This window comes from Impatiens glandulifera, chromosome 9, assembly GCF_907164915.1.
Source record: "Impatiens glandulifera chromosome 9, dImpGla2.1, whole genome shotgun sequence".
Classification (NCBI taxonomy): Eukaryota; Viridiplantae; Streptophyta; class Magnoliopsida; order Ericales; family Balsaminaceae; genus Impatiens; species Impatiens glandulifera.
Genome location: NC_061870.1, coordinates 34,758,071 through 34,783,598, shown reverse-complemented (window position 1 = coordinate 34,783,598; position 25,528 = coordinate 34,758,071). Strand labels below are relative to the sequence as shown.

Here is a 25,528-nt window from a genome sequence, read left to right as displayed (position 1 = left end):
TATAGTCTCAGATTCGAATAAAATTGATTGAAATGAAGTGTTAAGAGATGGGTATATATATAAAGCGGAAGAAAAAAAAAAAAAAAAAAAAGCATACTAAAGTTTGAGGACAATGGTCAATGGGTCAAGAAAGTGAAAATGATGATAAAAAAAAACAAACTTTTTTCCTATTGGTCTTTAGTTTAAAAAAAATATAAAATTCTATCACACTTCTTTTGTTCTTTAGTTGTTCCAACTTATGCATGCATGGTGACTATGCTGTAACATTAGCTATTGTGTTGTATATCTGTCTCAACTTCTTTTATCTGCATTCCTACATTTGTTATGTTTTAATTAAGGCCACATGTTTACATACATGGGTATGTATGTCTTCCTTTTGATTTTGCAGATGATTATAGTATAAGATGTTTACCTAGCTAACTAGCTATGCTTAAGTTGTTCTTAATAGTAATAGATCATAAGGACACGATTCTTGTCACTTAGAATTATACATATGTAAATGTCATTCAACTGTATAATATCGAAAGAGTAAGACTTTATATAATAAAAAGGAAGATACAACTATACATTACACAAGATGAATAAGAGAAATGAGGAGGGAGGACGACAACAACAACAATAATAGTAATGTAACTTTAATTAGTTAGTCTAGCTCTTAATTAAATAATGAATCCTTAATTACTCGCCCATTCTTGTGTTTTGTAAATTGTATGTATGTAAGTATGTATGAACTATTCTCGTATATTGCAAGATGATTTGTTGTCACCGCATACTTCAGCCGCCTGGATATATATATATATAAAAAAGATTTATAATAAGTTGGAATCAATATATATATATATGAGACTTCACAATATATCTATCTCTATTTTCAAGATTATTTTTATTTGTAGTTATGAATCAAAACCTAGCTAATTAAGAAGACAGCATGCACCTTGTTTCCACGAGCTTTTATAACATCCTCTAGTGATGGTCTACCTGCGCGCATCAAGAATCAAAAGGACAACCATTGTTTTTTTTTTTATCATAAGTTCATGACTCAAATCTTATAATAGAATCAACCTACTAGCTAGTTAGCTAACTAACCTGTTATTTGGAGACGGTATTTGGCCCAAAAAGCGTATACAACATTGGCCATCCTGGAGATCTTTTTTTCCATAATAACAAAAGAAATATATATATAATTTCATTGCAATGAAAGAAGAAGATGAATTAAATTATGATGAAGCTTAATTAATTAATTAGTACTGGTTCATATTTGGTGATAGCATAGACCCATCCCAAACCAACTGCTTCATATAGTTTCCTAAATGCCTAGAAGCAGAAGCAGAAGCAGCATCATTATTAATATGAAATTAACAACAGAGAGATTTGAAATGAAGGCATGCAACATATAATACCTCTACATCTGTAACCACAGTTCCATCAGAAAGAATGGCATGGATTCTTCCCATAACCTTAATTAATTAATTATATATTAGTGAAAGAGATTCAGCAGTCATGATCAATCATCATCAACAATATATATATATATATATATATATATATATATATATATATATATATATATATATATATATATATATATATCACAAATTAAAGATAGCAGACATACAGTTGTATATTCGAGGCCTTGATTGTCTTCTGGATTGTAAGCTTGAGAACTTATATCAACAAACTTGATGGTTCTGTATTCATGATTTCTTTCTCTCAACATGTTTACCTCTCTCATACAAAGAGGACATTCTCCGTCGTACAGCATTTTCACCTTCCAAATATTCTCAACATCTTCTTCCCCCGCCGCCGCCGGCGGTTCAGCAATTGCCTCGTTTACTGCTCTAGTTATACGATACTTGAATCTTCTAGCCTCTGAATTAAGAGAAAGTATACCAGTACTCTTGTTGTTATTACATGAGGCCCTGTGACTGCGGTGGAGGAGCTGAGCGGCAGGAGGAGAAATAGAACATCTGGTTCGGAGATAGTGAGGAAGAAACAAGATTGAATTCGGATTTTGTTGCCTTCCTACAGAGACTACTGCCGCTCTCATTGCCATCGCACCCCCTTCCAATTGCAATTGCAGAAGAGAGAGAATACTTACCTCTCTTTCTCTTCTCTCTCTATAATATAATATAATAATTACTATATGCGGTCAAGAAGAGAACAACACTGGTTGCAAAATTGAGGTGGAGATTCGTCCAAATGTACTCCTGTCTGTCCTTTGGAATAATTCTCAAATGAATTATTTTATTAACAAAAACACAAATATTTTTTTTTTATTTGAAAATAAATATATTTTATTATTATATATTTTAACAAAATTATCCTAATTATACTTAAAAATATATATATAATAATTTTAATGTAATAAAGAGTTTATACCCAAACCACTCCTAATAGTTTAATAATTATGTTCTTCAAACTTTGAATTATAAAGTTTTCAAAAATATAATTTAATAAATTATTTTTCTTTTTCATAATAAAAAATTAATTATATGTTTTCTTGAATAATTGTTCTTGTTTTAAAGTTGATTATATATATATATATATATATTTTATTATTTAATAATATTTGTTTTTGAACAAATAAAACATTGAATCAAATTGGGTATTTTCTAAAATTAAATAGGTTCAAACTTTTAATTTTGTCTAAAATTCAGTCTATAGGATATAAATCATAAAAATTGAAAACTAACCTAATTCGAGGTCAACATAAATATAAGGATTTTTAGTACGAGGGTAAATCTGAATACTTCAGGTAAGTTTGATGGTAAGTTTAGAATCCATACATACCCTTTTTAATGCGGGTCAAAGCGAATCAGAGTTCGGGTCTTATTCTAACCCGTTTCTTTAGCCATACTAGGTCTAGGCTACCACAGTTCAGAGCTTCTTCTTCTTCCTCCTCAAGCGCATTCTGTTCTAGCGGCAAGAGAAAAATCAAGTCTATTTTCTCAAGGTAGGTTGGTTTTGTATTATTATAAGATTACTTTACCACATTACGGATTCAATTAGTTTTTGATTTTAAGGTAAATCTCTTTCAGTTCATGGATGCTTTTCTTTCGTTTTTTAGATAGATTGAAAGGCCCGATTGTAGAAAAGCTTCAAAACCCTAATTTATTTTTATTTTTTCTCATTCCTTTCATGTTTTTTTCAGCCATTTCTCTCTCTGTCTCTAATTCTAGCTGTTCCTTTAGGGTTTTCAATGAGCTTCATTTCGTCTAGAAATTGACCTACCAATTCTTCGTTTCTTCATTTCTGTACCATCAGCAGGGTATTTATCATGTTTTTGTCAAGAGTTTTTGGAAGGACTTTGTTTGCTGCAGCCAGATCAGAAAGTGCTGCTGCTTCTACTGTTATGACAGAGCACAACCCTTTAGACGCCTTCTTTGAGGTAGATAGAACTGCTGAAGATGACAAGCCTGTTGTCTATGGTAAACTCTTTTTACTTAATTAACTGGTTTTGTATATTCAATTGGTCTACCATTTGATTCAACATGTTACATGTGATCTGTTCTTTCAGGCCGAAGTTGGAAGGCAAGTGAGCTTCGCCTTAAATCTTGGGAAGATCTTCATAAGCTTTGGTATGTTCTATACAAGGAAAAGAACATGCTCATAACTCAACGCCAGATGCTTCTTGCACAGAACTTCAGATTTCCAAATCCAGAACGTGTCCCCAAGGTATATGAGAGAAGAGATATATGTTAGATATGGTTGGTTTTGAGTGTATCTTTTACTCATGTTTTCATTTGGCGTTGAATGGAATTTAGGTGAGGAAATCAATGTGCCGAATCAAGCATGTCCTTACCGAGAGAGCAATTGAAGAACCAGATGCAAGGCGATCAGCAGAGATGAAGAGATTGATCAACTCCATGTGATGTTCTTTTTTTATACCAAAAAAAAAACTGAATCTTCCATCAACATGCAACCTAAAATCTAGGAAAAATGTTTATTTTGGGTTTGTAGTTGCTTTTATAATCTATATCAGTTCAGTAATCTCTCTTTTCTGGGTGGAATTCTCATTATCAGATGTTTTGTCTGTTGGTTGGGATAATGACACAACACAGTTCACTGAATGTATTGTCCTTAATAATTTGTTTTGCTACTGATGTTGATGATGATGATAATACAATAAATCCAAATAATCATTGAAAATTCAAGAAGAGCATTTAAAGAAGAATGATTTATGGTGCTAATTAATTGGTCCCAATGACGCTGAAACTACAGTCTACACCTATTGAAACAATCTTATCCAAAATCCCACGGCCATGACAGTCGTTCGGAGAGTATTCTCTGTCTTCCCTGCTTTATCTCGTCTCTTACCCTCTTCAGGTCACCGGCACCTAAACACTTTCTTTATCTCTTCTTCTTAATTTAGGGTTTCCTCTTTGTTCAATCAATCAACTATTCTCTGCTAGTGTAGGAAGATGCAGCAACAGATTCACCACAGCAGCGGATTTGGAAGAGCTAATTACGCCACCTGTTCAGATCAATTACACCAAACTTCTCATCAATGGCCAATTTGTTGATGCAGCTTCTGGTAATAAAAAAGTTCTCAATCGATTCATGCTATTGCTAATCAGTTTCATACATTCGGATTAGATAGATAGTTAATTAGGTTTACGGTTCATCATATCTTAGGGAAAACATTTCCAACCTATGATCCTCGAACAGGAGAAGTCATTGCACATGTTGCCGAGGGTGATGCGGAGGATGTTAATCGTGCTGTTGCTGCTGCTCGAAGGGCATTTGATGAAGGACCATGGCCAAGAATGACAGCTTATGTAAAACACCATTTTTTTTCTTCTAGAGTAATTAAGCCTTGGGTTTTGTTTTAGTCATGGCAATTATGGTTTCAGGAGAGGTCAAAAATACTGTTGAGATTTGCAGACATGGTTGAGAAGAACATCAAGGAAATTGCAGCCCTTGAGACATGGAACAGTGGAAAACCTTATGAACAAGCAGCTAAGATCGAATTGCCAATGTTTGTTCGCTTATTTCGATATTATGCTGGTAATAATAAGCAAAATAAGGTGTTATGACTTGAATTTCCCATCCTTGGACATGTCTGTTTAAAATCGCATCTTTTGTATTTAGGTTGGGCGGATAAAATCCATGGCTTAACGATTCCAGCAGATGGACCTTACCACGTACAGACGTTACACGAAGCAATTGGAGTTGCTGGACAAATAATTCCTTGGAATTTCCCTCTTCTCATGTTTGCGTGGAAAGTTTGTCCAGCTCTTGCTTGTGGTAACACTATCGTGTTGAAGACGGCTGAACAAACGCCTTTGACTGCTCTCTGTGTAGCAATACTGTTCCACGAGGTCTGATTTAAGAGTGGTTTTTTACTATCTATATGTTTGTTCATTGATTTTGTGGTTTTGATATTTCTTGATAGAAAGGCTGGTTTGCCTGAAGGTGTCTTGAACATAATTTCTGGCTATGGGCCAAGTGCTGGTGCAGCTCTTGCTAGTCATATGGATGTGGACAAGGTAAATGTAACATATCTCTGATCTCCATTCTATTTCATGGGTAATTTCGTTGATGATGTTATTGATGTGATGTGTTATGTAGATTGTTGATGGGATAATGGATTATTTAGATTAAAAAATAATTCAAATAACCCTTCGTCAAACAATGACCTAGGTTACAACAATGTTGTGATGTTGATTTGCAGCTTGCTTTCACAGGATCAACTGATACAGGTAAGATTGTGTTGGAATTGGCTGGAAGAAGCAATCTGAAAGCTGTGACATTAGAGCTTGGAGGAAAATCTCCCTTCATTGTATGCAAAGATGCCAATGTGAATAGGGCTGTGCAGCTTGCACACTTTGCTCTTTTCTTTAACCAGGTTTTGGAAAATTAGTTTCTTTCTAATAATTGCTGCTAGCCACTGCAGAATGTGAATATTCAGAAAGAAAATGTAATCGACAGGGACAATGTTGTTGTGCTGGTTCTCGAACTTACGTGCATGAACACATCTACGAGGAGTTTGTTGAGAAAGCTAGGCTTCGTGCAATGAGACGAGTAGTTGGCGATCCTTTCAAAAGAGGTGTGGAGCAAGGTCCACAGGTATTAATTATCATAATCGCCATTCAAAGTAGGATCAATGATAATAATAATAATTTCATCGATTGTTTCAGATCGATTCAGAACAATTTGAGAAGGTCTTAAAGTACATAAAATCCGGAATTGTTAGCGGAGCCACCTTGGAGTGTGGGGGAGGAAGGTTTGGTTCGAAGGGCTATTTTGTTCAACCAACTGTTTTCTCTAATGTTGAGGTATTCTCATATTCTTTTATACTCTCCCATTATTTATCAACTTACAAGTTTCACTGGATTTTAAATTAGGATGATATGTTGATAGCTAAGGATGAGATCTTTGGCCCTGTGCAGAGCATCTTGAAATTCAAGTGAGTTCCAAGTTTTTATTTTTTGCTGCGGATGAGAATTGAGAACCAACGAAAAGAGTTTGACAAAAATGTTTCCTAAATTGAATAGTGTGTTATGTTTTTAGGGATATTGATGATGTGATTAAAAGGGCAAACAACACACAATATGGTCTAGCAGCAGGAGTGTTCACAAAAGATGTCAACACCGCAAATAGATTGTCGCGAGCATTGAGGGTTGGGACAGTGTGGGTCAATTGCTTCGATGTGTTTGATGCTGCAATACCTTTTGGAGGGTACAAAATGAGTGGAATGGGTAGGGAAAAGGGTATATATAGTCTCTATAATTACTTGCAGGTTAAGGCTGTGGTCACTCACTTGAACAAGGTAAGGTAGCTTGGTTAATCGAACTATTTTCTTGCAACATTCTTCATAAGTTTTTTTCCTTGTTTGGTACTAGTGACTATTTGTCGAATGTGTCTTGTAATTCATATAATCCGACAAAAAATATTGATTGAACATTTTTTTTTTCAATTTTAGGGAGCTAGATACACACCTATATAATTGTCCTCTCAATTCAACTTGAAAATGTTTTTAAGTGAGAATTTAATATTAAACTTAATCAATATTTACTTTGTTACTTTAATGATCAAGTTAGTAAAATGAGAAAAACTAGGGCGGTAAATTATTTAAGTTTGATTCAATTAAGTATTTATTAGCTCGAATTCGAGCTTGAACGAGTTTATAAATTTGAGCTGGACTCAATTATTTACCTTCAAGCTCGAATTTATGTTGGCAGTCGAGTTTAAATAAGCTTAATAATAACCGTTATTAAAGAGAACACCTCACTCTGGGCATGAAAGAGATGGTCGAGGAACTTGAGTTTGCTTATTCTCGAAATAAATAATATGAAGAAATGAAATGCGATAGAAAAAAAAGGAAGAATGCTCGTCAGAATATAATATATTATAAAATTATGATTGAATAACGTGGATCACAATTAAGCGGGATCTTTCAAAATAAATAAAAAAAACTATAAGAAAGAAAAAGTCCGGCTTATTTCGTAGAGCTTTTAACTGCGATGGTATAATTGAATAATTTTCACAAGTTTAGAGGTCAAAGATGTATAAATAAAAGAAAATGTGAAAACGGCGTCGTTTACAATGGGGACTATTCTAGGGATCACTAGAAGCTTGCTTCCTCTTTTACAAGTTAATTGAAGAAGAAGAAAAGAAGAAGAAGAAGAGGATTTCCCGATTTCTCTGTCTTCTCCTTTTGAGGTTTCTTGCTACTCAAAATCATCTGTAATCTCTAATCGTAAGTTAATTCGTTTTCTAATCTCTCTATGTAAGACCTTCCTTCGATGCTTTTTGGGGTTTTATGCCGTCCCTCTTTATATCTGTTGTTGTGTTTGTTGTATGTATAGCATTGTGAATGGCGACCGAATCCAAGGTAGCGGCTGAAGAAACCAAAATTGACTTGTTCGAAGACGATGACGAATTTGAGGAATTTGAGATTGATCAAGGTCAGATCGTCACTCTTTTCCCCCCACACTCATTACTTAGATTGAACAAGGATTCTTATGATTGAAGCTTGATGCTGAATGATTTCTTTCTTTAAATGCTGCTAACTATGACAGAGTGGGACAATAAGGAGGAAGCAACAGAGATATCTCAGCAGTGGGAAGATGATTGGGACGATGATGATGTCAATGACGATTTCTCTCTGCAGCTCAGGAGAGAACTGGAGAATACCAATGCAGAGAAGAAATGAAGGTCAGTCTTTCAGTTTCACTTACGGTTGATTGGTTAAACCTTCTTTGTATGAACTTGCGATGAACTGTTTAGTTTCTTAAGTAAACGATGATTTGCATAAATAAATGAAATCTGGTATACATATTCAAGGAGGGAGGGAGGGAGGGAATATAGTGTATTTTCTTTAGAAATGGATAACATATGAATAATCTTTTAAGATATATAAGTTTTTAAGGTCCTTTATAGCTTCTGAAACAAAGGCAGCCTTGAGGCTGATCATGAGGGATCATTCCTCCACCTTTTGAGGTATCAATGGCTTCCAACATTGAGACAACCTCATCCATCTCCGGCCGCTTGTCTGGATTCGCGTCCCAACACCGTTTCATCACGTTTGCCAGAGAACTCGGGCAACACCTTGGCATTTCCGGTCTTAAGTTCTGCAAAAAAATGATGATTTTATATGAATCAAGATGATCGAAGAGTATCATGTGGGCAATTAGATGAATTTTTTAGACCTGGCGAACGACGGCTGATGTGACCTCAGAGAAACTAAGATCCGGGTATGGCATGTCGCAACAATATATCTCCCATAAACATATGCCGAAACTATACACATCACATTTCCTATTGTAGGCACTTCCATTGAGTACCTATAGGGAAATGAAGTTAGATTATTAATTCTAAATGAAGGCAGGGTTTAGGGGAAGAGAAAGCATACCTCGGGAGCCATGTAACCCAGTGTACCGGTCTCTCCGGTCATATCGTTAGGATTTGAAGCCTCGACACGAGCCACACCGAAATCGGCGATCTTAACTGTTCTAGTTTTGTCCAATAACATATTCTCGGTCTTGACGTCTCTGTGAACAATCTTCTCGGAGTGGAGGTAACTCAAGCCTCTTGCGAGATCAAGAGCAATCTGATGAACGACTTTGAAAGGCAACTTTCTCCTGCGGTTCTTGATAAGGTAAGTTTTCAAGGTGCCTCCGGCGAGATACTCGACAACGACACAGCATATGCTGTTTGGCATGGCTATTTGGCCGCCTTCGGTCTGTATATGGAGGCTGGAGGAACCCATGATTGCTCCGATGAAGCTAGTTACGTTGGGATGGTGAAGGTTATTCCAGACGGCAACTTCTTGTGTAAAAGCAGCCCTGAGGGATGCTATTTCAGCTTCTGACCTGTGCCCTCCTTCTTCTCCCCAGTCCAGCATCTTAACTATAAAGATAAATAAAGACAATAGAAATTGGATAAAACTAATAATTTCATTATTCCAACTGAGTGAGTGAGTGAGTGACTGACTGACCGGCTACATCCTGACCGTCGTAGATGCCACGGCGGACTGTGCCGAAAGTGCCGCGAGCGATGACGCCTTTGATGACTAGCTTTGTTGGGTCGATCTCCCACTCCTCCCGCCTCCTCACGACGGAGGAGGCAATAATGGGTGGTAAAGAGGAATCATCAAGTGCATGCTGCTGCTGCTGCTGCTTCTTGGTGGTGGTACTGGTGGTGTTCTTCTTCTCCACGGTCCATGCCCGGTTGAGATGCTTCTCCAATTGGTCGTCCAAACTCTTCAAATCAATCTGATCTGCTCTCACAAACCCATCACCGCCGATCTTCTTCTCCATTCTTCTCTTCTCTTTCTCTTTCTCTCTCGGAAGAAAATGTAATATGAAAATTCTCTTTTCATAATATTATTATTATTATTATTATTATTATTATTATCTGGACAGGCAAACAGGCAAGCAAGCAATGATCGCCATGTGAGCACATGGAATTGCCTCCTGCCGCCTGCCTGCCTGAACTTAACAACGTGTATATCTGACCCACTACGGTCTCTCCCTCCCCTTCTCTGCTTTTATTTCTCCACCCCCTATCCATCTTTTTTTCCTTTCATCCTTTTTACTATCCTTTTTTCTAATACTTGTCTATATTGAAATATATCATTGTCACATAGTAAAATCAAATCAATTGGATTTTTTTTTTACATAATTTATAATTATCTCAATCTTCACTCCAACTTATCTTATCTGAATATATATTAGATTTTTTTTCTTCTTCTAATAACAAACGGTGTATTCTACTGATGTTCAACCCTCTTGTAATTGAGGTCATTGTTAACCTAATTGAAGTAGCTTCTGCATTAGGGTTCTTTTCTAATTTAATTTGGAATCTTCATTAAAATACATCATCTTTGGACTTGGAAGTTGGAACTGTCTGACTCTCATATGACATTTGATTGATCTATTTCCGGGGAAGCATTTTTTTTCTGTTAACATATATCCAGGGAAGCAAATGACACTAGCTGATCGAACCCGCCTCAGTAAAACGCTAGTTTGTTAGTCTTAACGAACTCGAGCTCGTTTAAAAACTTAAAAATTTAAACGAGTCAAGTTAGAGCGTTTAGATATTCGGATAGTGAGCTCGCCGACATGTTTGTTTATAATTATAACCTCATTAATAGACTTGAGAATATGTACGGAGGCTCGTAAAATTTTTTGTTCAGACTTTAGAGGCTCATTTATGGGCTTGTGAATATGTTCGTTTAGAGGCTAGTTAAAACTTCGCCATCACCTCTTCTAGCCTAGCGGCAACAGAAGTGGATATTTCCAGCCTCCCCGAGGTTCTGGTTTCGAGTCCGTTAGGCGGCAAGTTCTGCACCTGATTAAATAGTTAAGTGTGTTTGCGGGATATATGTTTAACTCGCGGGCGTTCTAAAAAAATCATCTCAAGTAAACCTGAATATTTGGACTTTCTTAATGGATCAACTTAATATTAAGTCTCGTCTCATAATACACCATCCGTTTTGTTACCATGATTAAATTAAAAAAATAAAATAGATTAAAAATAATATGTATAAGTCCTAAACTTAAACATGTAATAAGATAAATATAAAACTATAATTAATTAAGTTATTAGGTTTGCGGGATATATGTTTAACTCACAGGCGTTCTAAAAAAAAAAAACCATCGTTTAATATAGTGTCAACTGTCAAGTAAACCTATATATTTGGACTTTGGACTTTCTTAATGGATCAACTTAATATTAAGTCTTGTCTCATAATATACCATCCGTTTTGTTACCATGATTAAATTTAAAAAATAAAATAGATTAAAAATAATATGTATAAGTCTTAAATTTGAACATTTAATAAGATAAATATAAAACTATAATTAATTAAGTTATTATGGTTTTATATTTTTAAATAAATATAAAATTTAAAGAGTGACTATGTGTCTATAAGTTTGTCTAATTTGAATTATTTGAAAAATAATTATTGTAATAAAGATTTATTTGGATAATTATTTTGTTAAATTATTAAATATTATTTTATTTAAATAAATTAAAACTTTGATTAATAATATTAAATGATTAAAAAGAAATATGATAATATATATATATTGGAAAAGGTTTAATGTATATTAAAAATAAAAAAATTCATTTAATACAACAATAAAAAAAAATAACATGAAAATAAAAAATAAAAATAAGAAAAACTACTTAAATAAGTTATGTATAGTCTTATTATTCACACACACACACACAGTTAAGGTTGGGGAGTTCTGTCCATGTCGTTTTAATTAATTTTTTATTATTATACTTTTCCCTCATTTTACTCATATTCTCTTTACTCTCGCTCTCACTAATCATTATTTTCTTCTTATTCTCGATTTCATATGAATGATCGCGTATATATGTTGGAATTTCTCAAAAGGAAGGAATGAGGCCATAACAACAATTCCTAATGCATTTCCAATTAAACACTGTAATTAAATTTGACTGAAAATTCTCAAATGGACATGATGAACTATCTGATATATATGGTTAATTAATTATTAGTCGAAGACAAGTAATCAGTCTTAATTACTTCTTCTTAATTCTCATTACCAGTTTTCGTACAGAATAATTAATTTGATAATCAGCTGAAAGCAATCATCTTGTCATGCGAGTGTAATAATTAATTGCAGATTTAAAACTGTAAATTAAGAAAACCTTCTTTTTCTTTATCTATATTTTAAAGCTAATTTGTTTATTATTATTGCCTTGTAAATGTGTACGTACGTGTTGATCAACAATTGTTGATGTTTAACTAATTGTGTGATTGTAAAATGAAAGTTCATTTTTCTCCCAGATGTTTTCCGTTCGTTTTTGAGAGTCGATGACTCTATCATGAGATGTTATGATGTTTCTTAATTAGTTGATCCGAAACGAATGTGAAAATTCTAAAAAAATGTCGAACAAAACAACTGAGGATATTAATTAATTTGTAGGAGGTTGTGTTGTTTAGGTCATGATTAAATTGTGATGTTATGATTCTTTATGAGTAAAGATAAAATTGATTCATGTAAACACAAATTTATATGATTTCTAGTTAAAGACTTCTCAGTTAATATATAATTGTGAATCGAAGTATGTTAGCATTAATGCCTTAAATCGAAGGATGAATTTGATATTGTTATCATACGAATGAAGTAATCATGAAATTACAAATAAGCAGTAGTAATCATTTACCATCGAAAATGGTGATGCAAGTGTAATAAATAAAAAACTTGATAAAAAGGACATCGTTTTTAACGTGGGACTGGTTTGGACATTTATGCATGTGTTACTATATATAAATATGAATTAAATTTTGAAAATAGTGATTGATATATAAAGTAATAATAATTTATTATATAAATTGAATCTAGACACTTCCACTAATAATCATCAAACAAAAAAGGGCAAAGGTAAATAAAAAAATAAAAAATCAACATTTCTAATTGACGGTTTCATATTATTAGCCCATATCATATTTCTTCTCTCCCAAACACACGTGGCACAAAATGGAACACATAAATATATATATATTTTCTTTATTATTATTATATATGTAACTATATATCCCAGGGACAACTAACTTTCAAAATTCAAATTAATAAATGATTTTTTTCCAATGAATTAACATCATATTTTTAATGTTAAAATTATTACGTTCCATTTCAACGTTAGAGATTATTTCATTAATAAAATAGTTCAATCTTTAATTTTTGTTTGTTTGTTTGTATGTAATTCTTGAAGGTTTAATATATACAGTTTAATAATTTTAAAGCTCATATCTTATTAATTTTTAATTAATTAAGGTGTTTTAAATTAACTTTAAATAATTAACTTGTTTGGCAATGGTTAATTAATTAATGAGAAAAAAAAACAGACATTATTTTGATGGTAACAAATAGTTTGACCTAACTGTCAAAGCCTATCTTGGTTTCACGCTTTTCACAACATTTTGACATCATCATCAATCATTATCATGCACATATATATATATATATATATATATATATATATATATATATATATATATATATATATATATATATATATATATATATATATATATATATATATATATATATATATATATGCTTCATAAGTTCACAAATAGATATACTTAATTAATTACTTTCATTATAATCTGCATGCCTTTAAATTGCACTTCAATGGCAGATGAGAGCGGATACAAGAAAGGATTGTGGATGGAGGAAGAAGATGAACTTCTCAAACAATACGTTGCAAAATATGGGAAAGGAAAGTGGAATCGCATAGCAAAAACTACAGGTTTTTCTCTTAGCTAGCTAGCTAGGGTTTCATATATATATATATATATATATATATATATATATATATTTAATTAAATGTTCATGAGATGACCTTTATATATGCATGCTATCATATTTCCTTTTAGTTTTACAAGAATTAATGAGCAAACCAACTTCTCTATTTGTCTCGTCTAGATAAATATATATCCATTGAAAATAAATCTAGAAAAAAAATATTGTATCTGTTGGTGGGTTTTCAGATCTGGGATGTTGACGCCGGACGGTTTCTGCTCATGACACCCACCGTCGACATCACCCATTTTGTGATTGTATATATATTATGAAATTATGTGTAGAATGTTTTTTTCTTTTCATTGCAATTTCAAAAAATATATTCATCTATTACAGATCTAAAAAGATGCGGAAAAAGCTGCAGACTAAGGTGGCTGAATTATCTCAATCCAAATGTAAAACGAGACACTTTTGCAGACGACGAAGATGACCTCATAATTCGCCTACACAAACTACTTGGGAATAGGTTAATTCTTACATCTCTTTCTTTAATTATCATTATTATTTATTTAAGAATAAAAATAATTTAAATGAGTATTTAAGATAAATGAGTTATAAAAAAATTATATAAATAAATATACTATTAAAATTAGCTTAGTTTTTAGCATATTTATGATTATTAAAATGTTAACTCTCCCTCTCTCTCTATATATATATATCAAAATGAGATTATAATATATAATTTTTAATATAAATATATTTTTATTTCAAATATTATATTATTCAATATTTTAAAAAATAATTTAATTGACACATTATATGAATTAATATAAAATTTAAAAAATTCTATATATTTAAAATTATATAAAAATATATATTTAAAAATTGGATCATATAGGTATATATATATATATATATATATAATTAAATAAATATAAATGATAAATATATTTTTTAAATGATATAATTTCACATATATTAATATAATATACTTTTTACTAATTATTAAAATTTTCTAATAATAAATATATTTTAAAATTATATAAATTATGTGTATATATATATATATATTAATAATAATAATATATATTTTTAAATTATTTATATAATTGTAAAACTGAGTAATAAAAAAATAATTAATAAGAGAGATGAAATATTTAAATTAATATATTAGTATTCTTTATTTTATTTAAATTATGATGAGTTTTTATTTGAATAAAAAAATAAAATGTTAATAATTTAATAAAATATTAAATGAAATAGTATTTAAAATTTAATTTGATTTAAATAATTTGTAAATATATAATTAATTTGTTTTTAATTGAAAAATAAAAATAAAAGTTATAAATTGTTTTATAAAATTTATAAGAAAGAGTGAAAATACCAAAGGAGAGAAAAGGATGAATTAACATTCCATGAATAATTAATTAGGTGTAATTCAACCAATTTTAATATTACATATAATATCTCTATAATTGTTTTTTCTTCACACATTAATACAAGTACATATCTTAAAATTAGATATATTCTTTTTATTTATTTGTAATCTCAAAAGTTATGAAATGATTTATATAATTAATTAGCCAGGTTTATATATTTAATTAAAATTCATCCATTTTAATTATATAAATAATTTTTTTTGTCTCATCTCACATTTATTTAGATGGTCCTTAATAGCGGGAAGAATACCGGGTCGCACCGATAATCAAGTGAAAAATCGTTGGAACACTTACCTAAGCAAGAAAGTTGAGACGACAAAAAAGTATCGAAAAAGAGTTAGGAACTCTCGTCAAACAATACATGATGTCTCCACCAAGGATGAAAGAGGTGACCATTATGTACCCTTGAAGGATAATCATCTTGACCAGCCATTATTTCATGAAACTGATCATCCCATCGAGCCAAATGAGCTGAAGAATGATAATAGACAAAACATCGACAATGGTCTTTTGTTTCTAGAAACAGAACTCGGACTGCACGATAATAATTATTTTGAGAGTACATCGTGGTTTCTTAATGACGATGAATTTGATTTCATTAAAACTAACTTCATGGGACTCTTGGATGACCAATTTCCTCTTAAGATGTCTATCGGGGATAATTCCGATAACATAGTTGGACAGGGAAACGAAAGTGTTGCATTTGCCGACATGATTCAGCTCCAAGTAAATACGACTCCCACCGAAAATCTTTTCATTCAAATATGAGAATAAAAGATTCTTATATTATCTAAGTTTCTTATTAATGGATTAATTCATGTTTTTTGATTTTGTTTTTTTTTTAAAAATAAGTTATCTCTGTGTAACAAAAATAAATGATGTATTTCGATACATAAACTTTATTTATTGTTTTAGTATTTCCACCATTATAAATGAAATTGTGTGACTATTAATAACTAGAATATTATATAGATATAATAACACTACAATCAAATGTTAATCCATAATTAGTCCAAACATTTGTCATTATCTTCCTAAATCTTAACTTAATACCCATGTATTTAATTAATTAACACTTCTTTTTCCTACTATATATATTACTGCACTCATCACAATATTTAATCACCTGTTCATTTACGTCAGATCTGAATTATTTAGTTTGAGAAAATGATATTTTTAAGAAAATATATTTAAAAAGTATTAGTTTATGATAATAAAATATGTTCTTAGAAAAGAAATATACTATATTTTAGTGTATATATATATATATAATTAAATGAATTCTTTTGTAAACACTTATATGTAATTAGTAAACGTTTATTTATTTATTAGTTTTAGGGTTTGTATGATTCTGCGTTTATTCCAACATCTTCTTAATTGTCTCGGTCCTATAATTTATTTTTTTGAAAATTATTATATTTTTTTATATTATTTTCTAAGAATTATAATATCATAGGTATCTTTGAAGTATTTTAGGGAATATGAAGTATTTTAGATTAGGACCCAATTTTTTTTTTTTTTGTTGAAAACTAAGTAATTTTATTCTCATAATTAGTTAACTATTGATTTTAAAAAAATGAATCGTAATTATTTTATCGATTAAAATATCATTTTAATAAATTATTATTAATGTATCAGTTGGATATAAAATTGCATGTTTATAATAAAAATAAAAGAGTATATTATCAGAATTATAAATAAAAAAATTGTTTCTAATATTATATTTTTTTAATATTTTGTTAATTAAATATCTTCAAATAATGTTTATAATTTATAACTTGACTTTTTATTCTCTTAATTTTAATTTTATTGAATTTTTTTGTTAGTTTTATATATATTTTTTAAAAAATTTATTTATTAAAATTTAAATATGTTTGGAAATAATTTTTATATAACATTTTTAGTACAAATTATATATTTACATAGTATTTGTTTGAGAAAATGTGTAAATCTCAATATTAATGTAGGATATTTTGTATATCATATATTTTGTTCGAACATAAGTGTAGACAATATTGAAAACAAAATATATGTTATTTAATAAAGTTAGGTGCAGGAGAAAAGAAAAAGTAGTATAAATTATTTTTTGGTTATTAATATATTAAATAATTATTTTAAAAATTAATTGAAAAATAAGAATATATATTTAAACTAAAAATTAAGATTAAATTCAGATTCAACCCATATTAAGGCATAATATTCAATTATAAATTAAAAATAAAAATAAAAATAAAAATAAAAGACAACCGATCAATGTTTTAGTTATTGTATTTGATAATAATATAATATTTTAAAAGTGCACTAATTCAGTTAAAGTTACAAGAATTTCTAAAAAAATCAAAAATTACCGCAAATTGGTTTAAAATGTCTTTTTGGTAGATGGTCGTCCTATAACTAAGGTTAATTTGTAATTTTGAAAACATAAAAAATAAAATAATAATAATAATGCTTTTTGACCATCCTAATATCTAAGTATTTGTGTTAATTAATCTACTTTAGAAATTTCACCCGTGCAATAAATTAGCCCTGACACCATTATAACTACAAATTAATAATAATAAATCTTCAAATATTAAGCATTTTTTGAGTTTATAGGTAATTTAAACATGAAATAATGGATATTTTTTTGAAAACATTTATGGTTTTAGATTTCGAGTTAAAGTTAGCTAGGTCTAGTATAATAGAAATTAATAAATAAATACTGAAAGTAAATCTAGATATATTTAATACAGAAGATTTGGTTGGTGCATGGAGAAATAGAATAATATATATAAATTTAAAGCATTTTTTAATTGATGTTTTCAATCAAAATCATCCCAACAATATTGTCGGTACAAAATAGCTAAAAGCTTGAAATTCTGAAAAAAAAAACACATACACACACACAAAACTTTAAGATATTAAAATTTGTTTGTTTATGCATAGTCACAATATTATGTAAATAAAAAAGAAACATTTATAATATATATATCCTTTGCTAATAGCTAAATACATTTTTAAATGAAAGTAAGAAATAAATTATCAAATCATGCATATTCATACTCATCCAAACATTATAATTCAACATCAACTAAAATAAATAAATAAAAAAGACAAGAGAAATGATTAGAAATAAATTTAATACTTTAAGGTTTTATTAATTGTTCAAGATCTCCTTCATCTCTACTACTTGATAATCCACATTAATTGTTGAAGATCTTTATCAATGTACTTGGACTATTAATTTATTGAGTGGCTCTGCAAGAAAAAAATAAATCCAAAAAAACCAAAACTAATAACATATTAATGCAGGATATGATAATTAAACAATACAAATGTGACAAATTAAAACTATTACAAATGTTTTATTTTAGTTTTGGTTAATAGGGACAGATATATAATTGAACATATTTATTTCATGTTAGGGCAAACATATATATATATATATAATAAAGTTGAAGATCCAGCTGAATTATTAACTGGACCATGCATGCATGCTCTTTCATATATATATTGGAGGATCGATGATTCTCGACTCATGAAAGGGAAAAAGTGGGGCCGCATTCTTTCCAAAATTGTTTGGACTGTAACTGAATAAAGAAAGAACAGTAATCTATATATATATATATATATATATATATATATATATATATATATTCTCTCTTTTTTGAAAAGATGAATATCGCATCGCATGGGATTTGATGTTACAATAAATAAAGGTATATATGATTTTATGGGTTTAATTAATTTGTGTTAATTGTACCTTTAATTAATATTGAAACTTATAACTGACTTTTATTGGGTCCACCTAATTATTATTATTATTATATAAAATGTAAAAATAGTTGTTGGCTTCTAATAAAAACAAAAAAACGCCATACTGATTAATTCAATCCTTTTTTAACCATTTTTTTTCGAGAATGATCAGATCCATTATGTGATCACAAATGGTTGGTCTGTACTCTGTAGGGGACTTATCCTTATCTAGCTAGCCCTGGGCTGTATTTATATATATATAAAAGCTTTTTGCCACCTAAAGATATTTGTTATGTATATATAATATAATAAAGATAGTGCGATCTGTTAGAAAGATTAATTAGTAGTATTATTTGATTGAAAAAAGGGGGTGAAAATGATAATTATTATTATTTTATAGGGTTGGTTTGATAAACGTTATTCGCGTGTTTCTAGCTATAAATTTATGCTACTTTTTATATCTTTAAGTTATGTTTATTTTTTTATATACAAATATATTTTAAAAATAATTAGCTTCAAAATATCTTAAAAAATAATAATATTTATATTAGTTGTCTAAGTGCCTTATTTAACATTTAACTTTATACTAATTGATATTAAAATTATTTTCTAGTTAGTTATGTTTTAATATTAACTTTGTAACTTTTTTTTAATAAAAAATATAAATACACACTTTAATCGGGAAATAGGACACTCGTCGGGATCGAGTACCCGACAAATCGGGGATGAGAATAAAAATATAAATACCTATCGGGGTCCAGATTGGGAAGTAAAATACAAAGCAAGTACGGGCAACGGTGGATCTACGTACTCATTAGGCTAGCTACACAGGTTGCTTATCAACTCTTGAGCAAAGATATTTTTGGGTAGAGATACTGTTTTATTAGTTTGTTCAGTTTCTCTATTTCATCATTCACAAGTTTATCCTTGGAGTCATTTTGAAGACATTCCATGATTATTGGATAATTTTTATTATAATTTTAATATTAGTTATTTTTTATTATTTATAAAATATTGTTCTATTTTTAACTTCTTATTTAATTTAATAATAATTAATTCCTTATAAAAAAAATCTCAAACGACAAGAGTAAATTATAAAAGACAAAAAATTACCATAAATGTATGATTTCTTTTAAATATATATATATATATATATATATATATATATATATATATATATATATATATATATATATATATATATATATATATATATATATATATATATATATATATATATATATATATATATATATATATATATATATATATAAACTAACTATCATTTTGGGTCCTCCTTATATGAAATGGAAAAGTAGTTGGCTTCATATTCTGATTATTGGAGCTAGAACATGATATCAAAATTTAATATTTTTTAACCATTTTTTTTCTTTCTATTTGACTAGTAGTACCAATCCATTTTTATATGTTCTATATATTGTAATGAGAGATGGAGCTACGGTTGGCCCAGCCTTATCCTTATCCCTGTATTTTTTTAATTAAAGTTTTTGTCATTTGAAAATATTGATAGTGGACATTAAAAAGATACCGCCTTGGTTTGTGTGATTATTTGAGCAAGATAACGGTGGATATATAGATAGATAGATAATTGTTATTTAATAAGATTTGTTACTAAAAAAAATTAGGTGGGTTTGAAAACTTGTTGGGAAAATTATTAATGAAACGGTATTTTTTTGTTACCTTAATTTTATTTTTCAGAATCCGGCTCTGCTCACAATCATGTCATTCTCATCGATCCCTCATAATATGTTTGAAGTTTAGAAACATTAAACATCATCGATCATGCTTCATGTTATAATATAGACAGATCATGCATAATTATAAGAGTGATTAATTCACAAATTTGTAAATAAACAATTTACACCAATTTTAGGTTATGCATTATAATTTGCATTGTTTATATAGCTAGATAGTTATATAATCATTCCATGTGTTTTTATTATTAATTAGTTTAACCACTAAAATATATATATTTTTTTATTTTATTAACTTTAAATCACCTAAATCAATAACTTAATTTTTCATAATCCCAAACTAATTAAATAAGATAACCATTTTCATTTAATTCATAAATTAAAATAATAAAATATTTTTATTCAAAAAAATAACTTTGTATTATATATTAGAGGTCTCTAGAAATTAATAATCTTGGCTTTTTCTTTGAAACTCTTGTGACTTCCTTAAAGTTGGGACCAATTTTGATATAATTGTCAATTTTTGTAATTCTCCTGCATGCAAGTACAAATATGACATAAGTACCATGCATCCCTCAACATTAATTTAATCTTCCTATTCTTCTTCTTCTTATTGAAAACACCCTCGCATGTGTCAATATCAACACATAAATGAATATCTCAATCTAGCTAGAAAAGTTTGGATATATAATGTCTCATCATGACTGTAAAGATTCCTGATTATTGGATTATTTCAAAAACATTATAGAGAATTATAATTATTTGTATTTTTTCAAAATAATAAATTAAGTCATTTTTTTATAACTTTATTGGCATACACACAAAAATATTACAATGAAAAATATTAAATTTTCAAAAAAAGTTATTACCTGTATTTACACTTTAATCCAAACAAGCTCATACTAAGAATTATCCAAAATACCAGTTAATTATTCTCTCCCATTTATTCTAAATATTCAACTAGATTAATAAAAGTAACATATTACACATTATAATTCATTCCTACACCAATTTAAACTTTTGTATCGATTTTACTTCAACTCAAAACGATTCCAAATAAAACCGAATACTTGATTTTTGGCTTCTTCAACTAACCACAATACTTTATCATTAATATTAACAATTTAATCTTTCATTTTTTTTTTGTTACTAATAACTTATGAATCTTCCATTTTGTACAACATATATAATATCCTATTTTTAAAACAAAAATTTAAAATCTACAGAAAAAATAAAACTTACAAAATTTAATATGAATAATTTACATCAACTGAATTTAAAAGGAAAGAAAGGCAAAAACAGTCAAAATTAAAATTAAATATAAAAAATAGATAAAAAATAATGTCAATTATTATAATGTCTATTAAAAAAAGAGTAAAATATTAAATTATTTATGCTATACTCTAATGTCATAGGATGTTTATCTCTATTTTAACTATATTTTCATAACAAATATAAAAAAGAATAATTTTTTTCTTTTGGTATTTTTAAGAGATTATAATTGTTATAAAAACTAACTTAAAAAAAAAAAAGCCCATTATCAATTAAATTACTTTTTTTAATTTATTTTATACAAATCTAAATATCAAATAAAATAATTATTTTCAATTATTTTTAATTCAAATATATATTTAGCAAAAAACTCAAGTAATATATTTTGAATCAACTAAAATTATAATTAATTTATTAGAATAATAAAATTATGATATTCAAAACAACAATATTTTATATGATAAAAATGATTTTAAATCTATTTTTTATAGCATAAATAATTTAATATATTAAATTTTTAATCAAAGAAAAATCAAGAGAGTAAAAAGGTACGAAAAGCTATAAAATAGTGTGAAAATATGCATACCTACCTTAATAGTTGAATTTGGTCAGAAAAAAAAACTACTAGAGAAATAAAATAAATATTTTTAGAGTTGATTCTTAAATCTATTAAAAAAATAAATGAATAAAAAAATTAAATAGATAAAATAAATACTTTAAGAGTGATAAAAATGCAATTTGTTAAGATATGTTAAAATGAAAATGAAAATGAAAATGAAAATGAAAATGAAAATGAAGATAATAATTTATAATTTTATTATTTATTATTTAAATATTATATATTTTAAATTTATAAATTTTATAATTTTGAAAAATTAAAAAATTGATATTAATTTCGGTATTAATGAGATGTCATACCAATTCTTTGGAAAAAAAATATTCACAATATTTTTTTATATGGATATTTTTGATATATCAAAAATATTGGTAATTCTTTTATCCTAATATCACGTGATAAACATATTTTTAATTAATATTATTAATTTAATAAATATATTTCATTAATTTTATTTTATATTAAATCTACACAAAAAAGAATATTATTATAATAGAACAACAGATCTACGTACTTTTGGTATTTAAAAAAGAGTAGATATAGTTTATTTTAATAACTACTAAATCAATAATACAAACTTATTATTTATAATAAATTGAGATATATAAAATTAAATAGATAATAAGTTGTATTTGTAAAGAGATAGTCTTAAGTTACGATAGATGTGATATTTTTTTTTCTTTCGAAAGCCTCAAATTATAACATATATTTCAATTTTTAATTTAAAGCGTTTCTAAAATTTCGAGCGGTAATAAAATTTATCGCATTAGAATTGATAAACAATGTTGGAAATAGTTCTTCAAAATTAGAATTTATCATTTACAAATATGATAAAATAACGAGAAATTTATAAAAATATTAGAGATTAACGTAAAAAAATATTTAGATTAAAAATGAATTCAAAGAAATATTTAACAAAAGAAAATCCACCCAGTTAGCCCACTGATAAGTGTCAATTTAAGAGAGAAAAAATTCACGGATTCGATTCTATCTAGAAGCTAGAAGCCATTTGGGTTGAAGTAGGAATATAATGACTTAGATGTAATGCTAGTTCTATTTCATTCAAAAAGTTTTTTATTTTTATTATAAAAAAAAACATATCCAAATTAAATAACATCATCTCCTTTACTATAAAGAAGGAGAATGAGAACACGATTAAATTGTATAAGCATCAAAACACTAATCAAAGATTATGAAGAGTATTATTTGGACTAAGAAAATTAATTTGAGACGAGAAATCTGATTCGACTAACTAGAATATTATACCGAACAAAATAAAACACCAATTAAAATCTAAACGGTGGAAAAAAAAACAAAACACCCTCAATGCTTTTAGAGAAACCATAAAAGGATAACTTTTTGATTTAACTTAAGTTTTTTTAAAAAGAATATAGACCAAACAACACGAATCAACCTAGCAAAAGACTCGTTAGATTGATAGTATTATTTGAACAACGGAAAATCGAGACGAGAAATCTGATCTAACTAACTAAAATATTGTTCCGAACAAAACAAAACACCAACTCAAATCTAAACAGTAGAAAAAGAAACAAAACATTCTCCAAGCTTAAAAAACACGAGAGGAACATAAAAAATGATAATTTTTCGATTAAACATAAGTCTTTTTTTTTAAACAACAAAAACCAAATATCAATAATCAACCTAGCATAGTTTGATTAGCGTTGTTTGGATAATAATAATAATTTAAAATAAATAAATATTTTTTTTATGAATAATATCTATGAGAGTATATATAAATGAGAGAGAAATTAGGGAAGAGAATGAGATTGTGAATATAAAAAAAAAGAAAAAAAAAATGTAGGAAGAGAAAAAATGATAAATTATTTTATTTTTTCTGTTAATTATTTTATTTTTATTTCTTATTCTAATTTTTTTTCTCTTATCATTTCTCTTTATTTTTTTCAAATAATATTTATATTAGTTGTTACTATGACAGTTATTTTAAATCCAATACCACACCATTAAAAATTATGTTTCTTAAAGGGTAGTTTATTTTTTTCATCTATATCACATACTTAATACTCTAGGGCCTAGTACAGTAGTACCCATCCATTTCTTAGCTTGCTAGTTTTGAAATATATATATATATATATATATATATATATATATATATATATATATATATATATATATATATATATATATATATATATATATATATATATATATAATTGATAAGGGAAATGATAATTAAAGAATTTGAGTGAGTGAGTCTAATTGGCTAAAAAATAATAATAAAAATTTCTTTTCTCTTTTTACACTTATTTTTTGTCATTCAATAATATGATGCACTCTCCAAATTTTCCTTACCTATCACTACTCCATTCACAATTTTATTTATTAGTTATATTATAAATTAAAATATTAATATCTTTTAACATTTATAAAAATAATTTTTTTATCATATTTATATGAATAATATTACTTAATTTATTCAAATTAATTTACATTTTTATAATCCCAATCAAACAAAATTATTTAAAATAAGTAAAACCTATAAAATAGACATAAATGCTCTCATAATCAGTTAAAACATATAATACGGTAATTTAGATAAATATTTATAGTTGTGAATAGAATTAGAGCGAAATAGAGCATATTAAATGTATTATATATACATAGGTATATATTCAATAAAGATGGATCAAGTTGTAAGGCAACTGTTGGTAAATTCAAAAACTGTATGGTATCCAATCCAAGAATAATTATTAGTTTGGGTAATAAAATAAATTGTGAATCTTTGATATCTATAAATTGTTTATTTGCTTAATACAACTTGGTATTTATAAAATTTGTGTTATACTAGTACTACTTAACATTTTTTTTTTAAAACTACTAAACGTTGCCTCTAAATTGTTAGTTTAAAACAATCATACCCATGATAATAGAAAACAAAAAATATTGGATCTATATATTTACCGAGTCATGCCTACAATTATTGTACATAAATAGTTACTTGAAAATTTAATAAAATGTTAGAGTTGAGAGTTCATTTGAGAT

The 25,528-nt window shown here is 27.9% G+C and overlaps 6 protein-coding genes across 8 annotated transcripts; 4 read left to right on the top strand and 2 right to left on the bottom strand.

Annotated features, from left to right (window-relative positions):
- Nucleotides 1–484: 484 nt before the first annotated feature.
- LOC124915368 (uncharacterized protein At5g50100, chloroplastic) lies at nt 485–2,102 on the bottom strand. The gene is made up of 6 exons (XM_047456074.1): nt 1,616–2,102; nt 1,401–1,457; nt 1,249–1,314; nt 1,087–1,147; nt 935–978; nt 485–782 (listed from the first exon to the last, which is right to left on the bottom strand). Exons 1-6 carry the CDS (start codon nt 2,051–2,053, stop codon nt 732–734), a joined length of 717 nt encoding a protein of 238 aa, XP_047312030.1. The 5' UTR covers nt 2,054–2,102; the 3' UTR covers nt 485–731.
- Nucleotides 2,103–2,838: 736 nt separating this feature from the next.
- LOC124915591 (39S ribosomal protein L47, mitochondrial) lies at nt 2,839–4,101 on the top strand. Of its 2 annotated transcripts, none has more exons than XM_047456346.1 (4): nt 2,839–2,953; nt 3,265–3,428; nt 3,518–3,675; nt 3,765–4,101. In XM_047456346.1, exons 2-4 carry the CDS (start codon nt 3,278–3,280, stop codon nt 3,870–3,872), a joined length of 417 nt encoding a protein of 138 aa, XP_047312302.1. In that variant the 5' UTR covers nt 2,839–2,953; nt 3,265–3,277; the 3' UTR covers nt 3,873–4,101. The 2 variants fall into 2 exon arrangements, with proteins under 2 accessions (XP_047312302.1, XP_047312301.1); XM_047456345.1 differs by having other exon boundaries at nt 2,844–2,953; nt 3,268–3,428.
- Nucleotides 4,102–4,165: 64 nt separating this feature from the next.
- Nucleotides 4,166–6,944, top strand: LOC124915590 (benzaldehyde dehydrogenase, mitochondrial-like). Of its 2 annotated transcripts, none has more exons than XM_047456344.1 (11): nt 4,166–4,326; nt 4,418–4,534; nt 4,669–4,778; nt 4,854–5,007; nt 5,092–5,321; nt 5,400–5,489; nt 5,675–5,848; nt 5,932–6,069; nt 6,141–6,278; nt 6,348–6,409; nt 6,514–6,944. In XM_047456344.1, exons 1-11 carry the CDS (start codon nt 4,263–4,265, stop codon nt 6,779–6,781), a joined length of 1,545 nt encoding a protein of 514 aa, XP_047312300.1. In that variant the 5' UTR covers nt 4,166–4,262; the 3' UTR covers nt 6,782–6,944. The 2 variants fall into 2 exon arrangements, with proteins under 2 accessions (XP_047312300.1, XP_047312297.1); XM_047456341.1 differs by having other exon boundaries at nt 4,636–4,778.
- A 614-nt stretch (nt 6,945–7,558) lies between these two features.
- Nucleotides 7,559–8,283, top strand: LOC124914984 (protein DSS1 HOMOLOG ON CHROMOSOME V-like). Its single transcript, XM_047455624.1, has 3 exons — nt 7,559–7,702; nt 7,812–7,910; nt 8,025–8,283. The coding sequence occupies exons 2-3, from the start codon at nt 7,820–7,822 to the stop codon at nt 8,156–8,158; spliced, it is 225 nt and encodes a 74-aa protein (XP_047311580.1). The 5' UTR covers nt 7,559–7,702; nt 7,812–7,819; the 3' UTR covers nt 8,159–8,283.
- On the bottom strand, nt 8,259–9,919 carry LOC124914983 (serine/threonine-protein kinase STY13-like). Its single transcript, XM_047455623.1, has 4 exons — nt 9,443–9,919; nt 8,858–9,354; nt 8,655–8,789; nt 8,259–8,576 (listed from the first exon to the last, which is right to left on the bottom strand). The coding sequence occupies exons 1-4, from the start codon at nt 9,762–9,764 to the stop codon at nt 8,370–8,372; spliced, it is 1,161 nt and encodes a 386-aa protein (XP_047311579.1). The 5' UTR covers nt 9,765–9,919; the 3' UTR covers nt 8,259–8,369.
- Nucleotides 9,920–13,619: 3,700 nt separating this feature from the next.
- LOC124916324 (transcription factor WER-like) lies at nt 13,620–15,937 on the top strand. The gene is made up of 3 exons (XM_047457048.1): nt 13,620–13,737; nt 14,127–14,256; nt 15,394–15,937. Exons 1-3 carry the CDS (start codon nt 13,620–13,622, stop codon nt 15,935–15,937), a joined length of 792 nt encoding a protein of 263 aa, XP_047313004.1.
- The last annotated feature ends 9,591 nt before the right edge of the window (nt 15,938–25,528 follow it).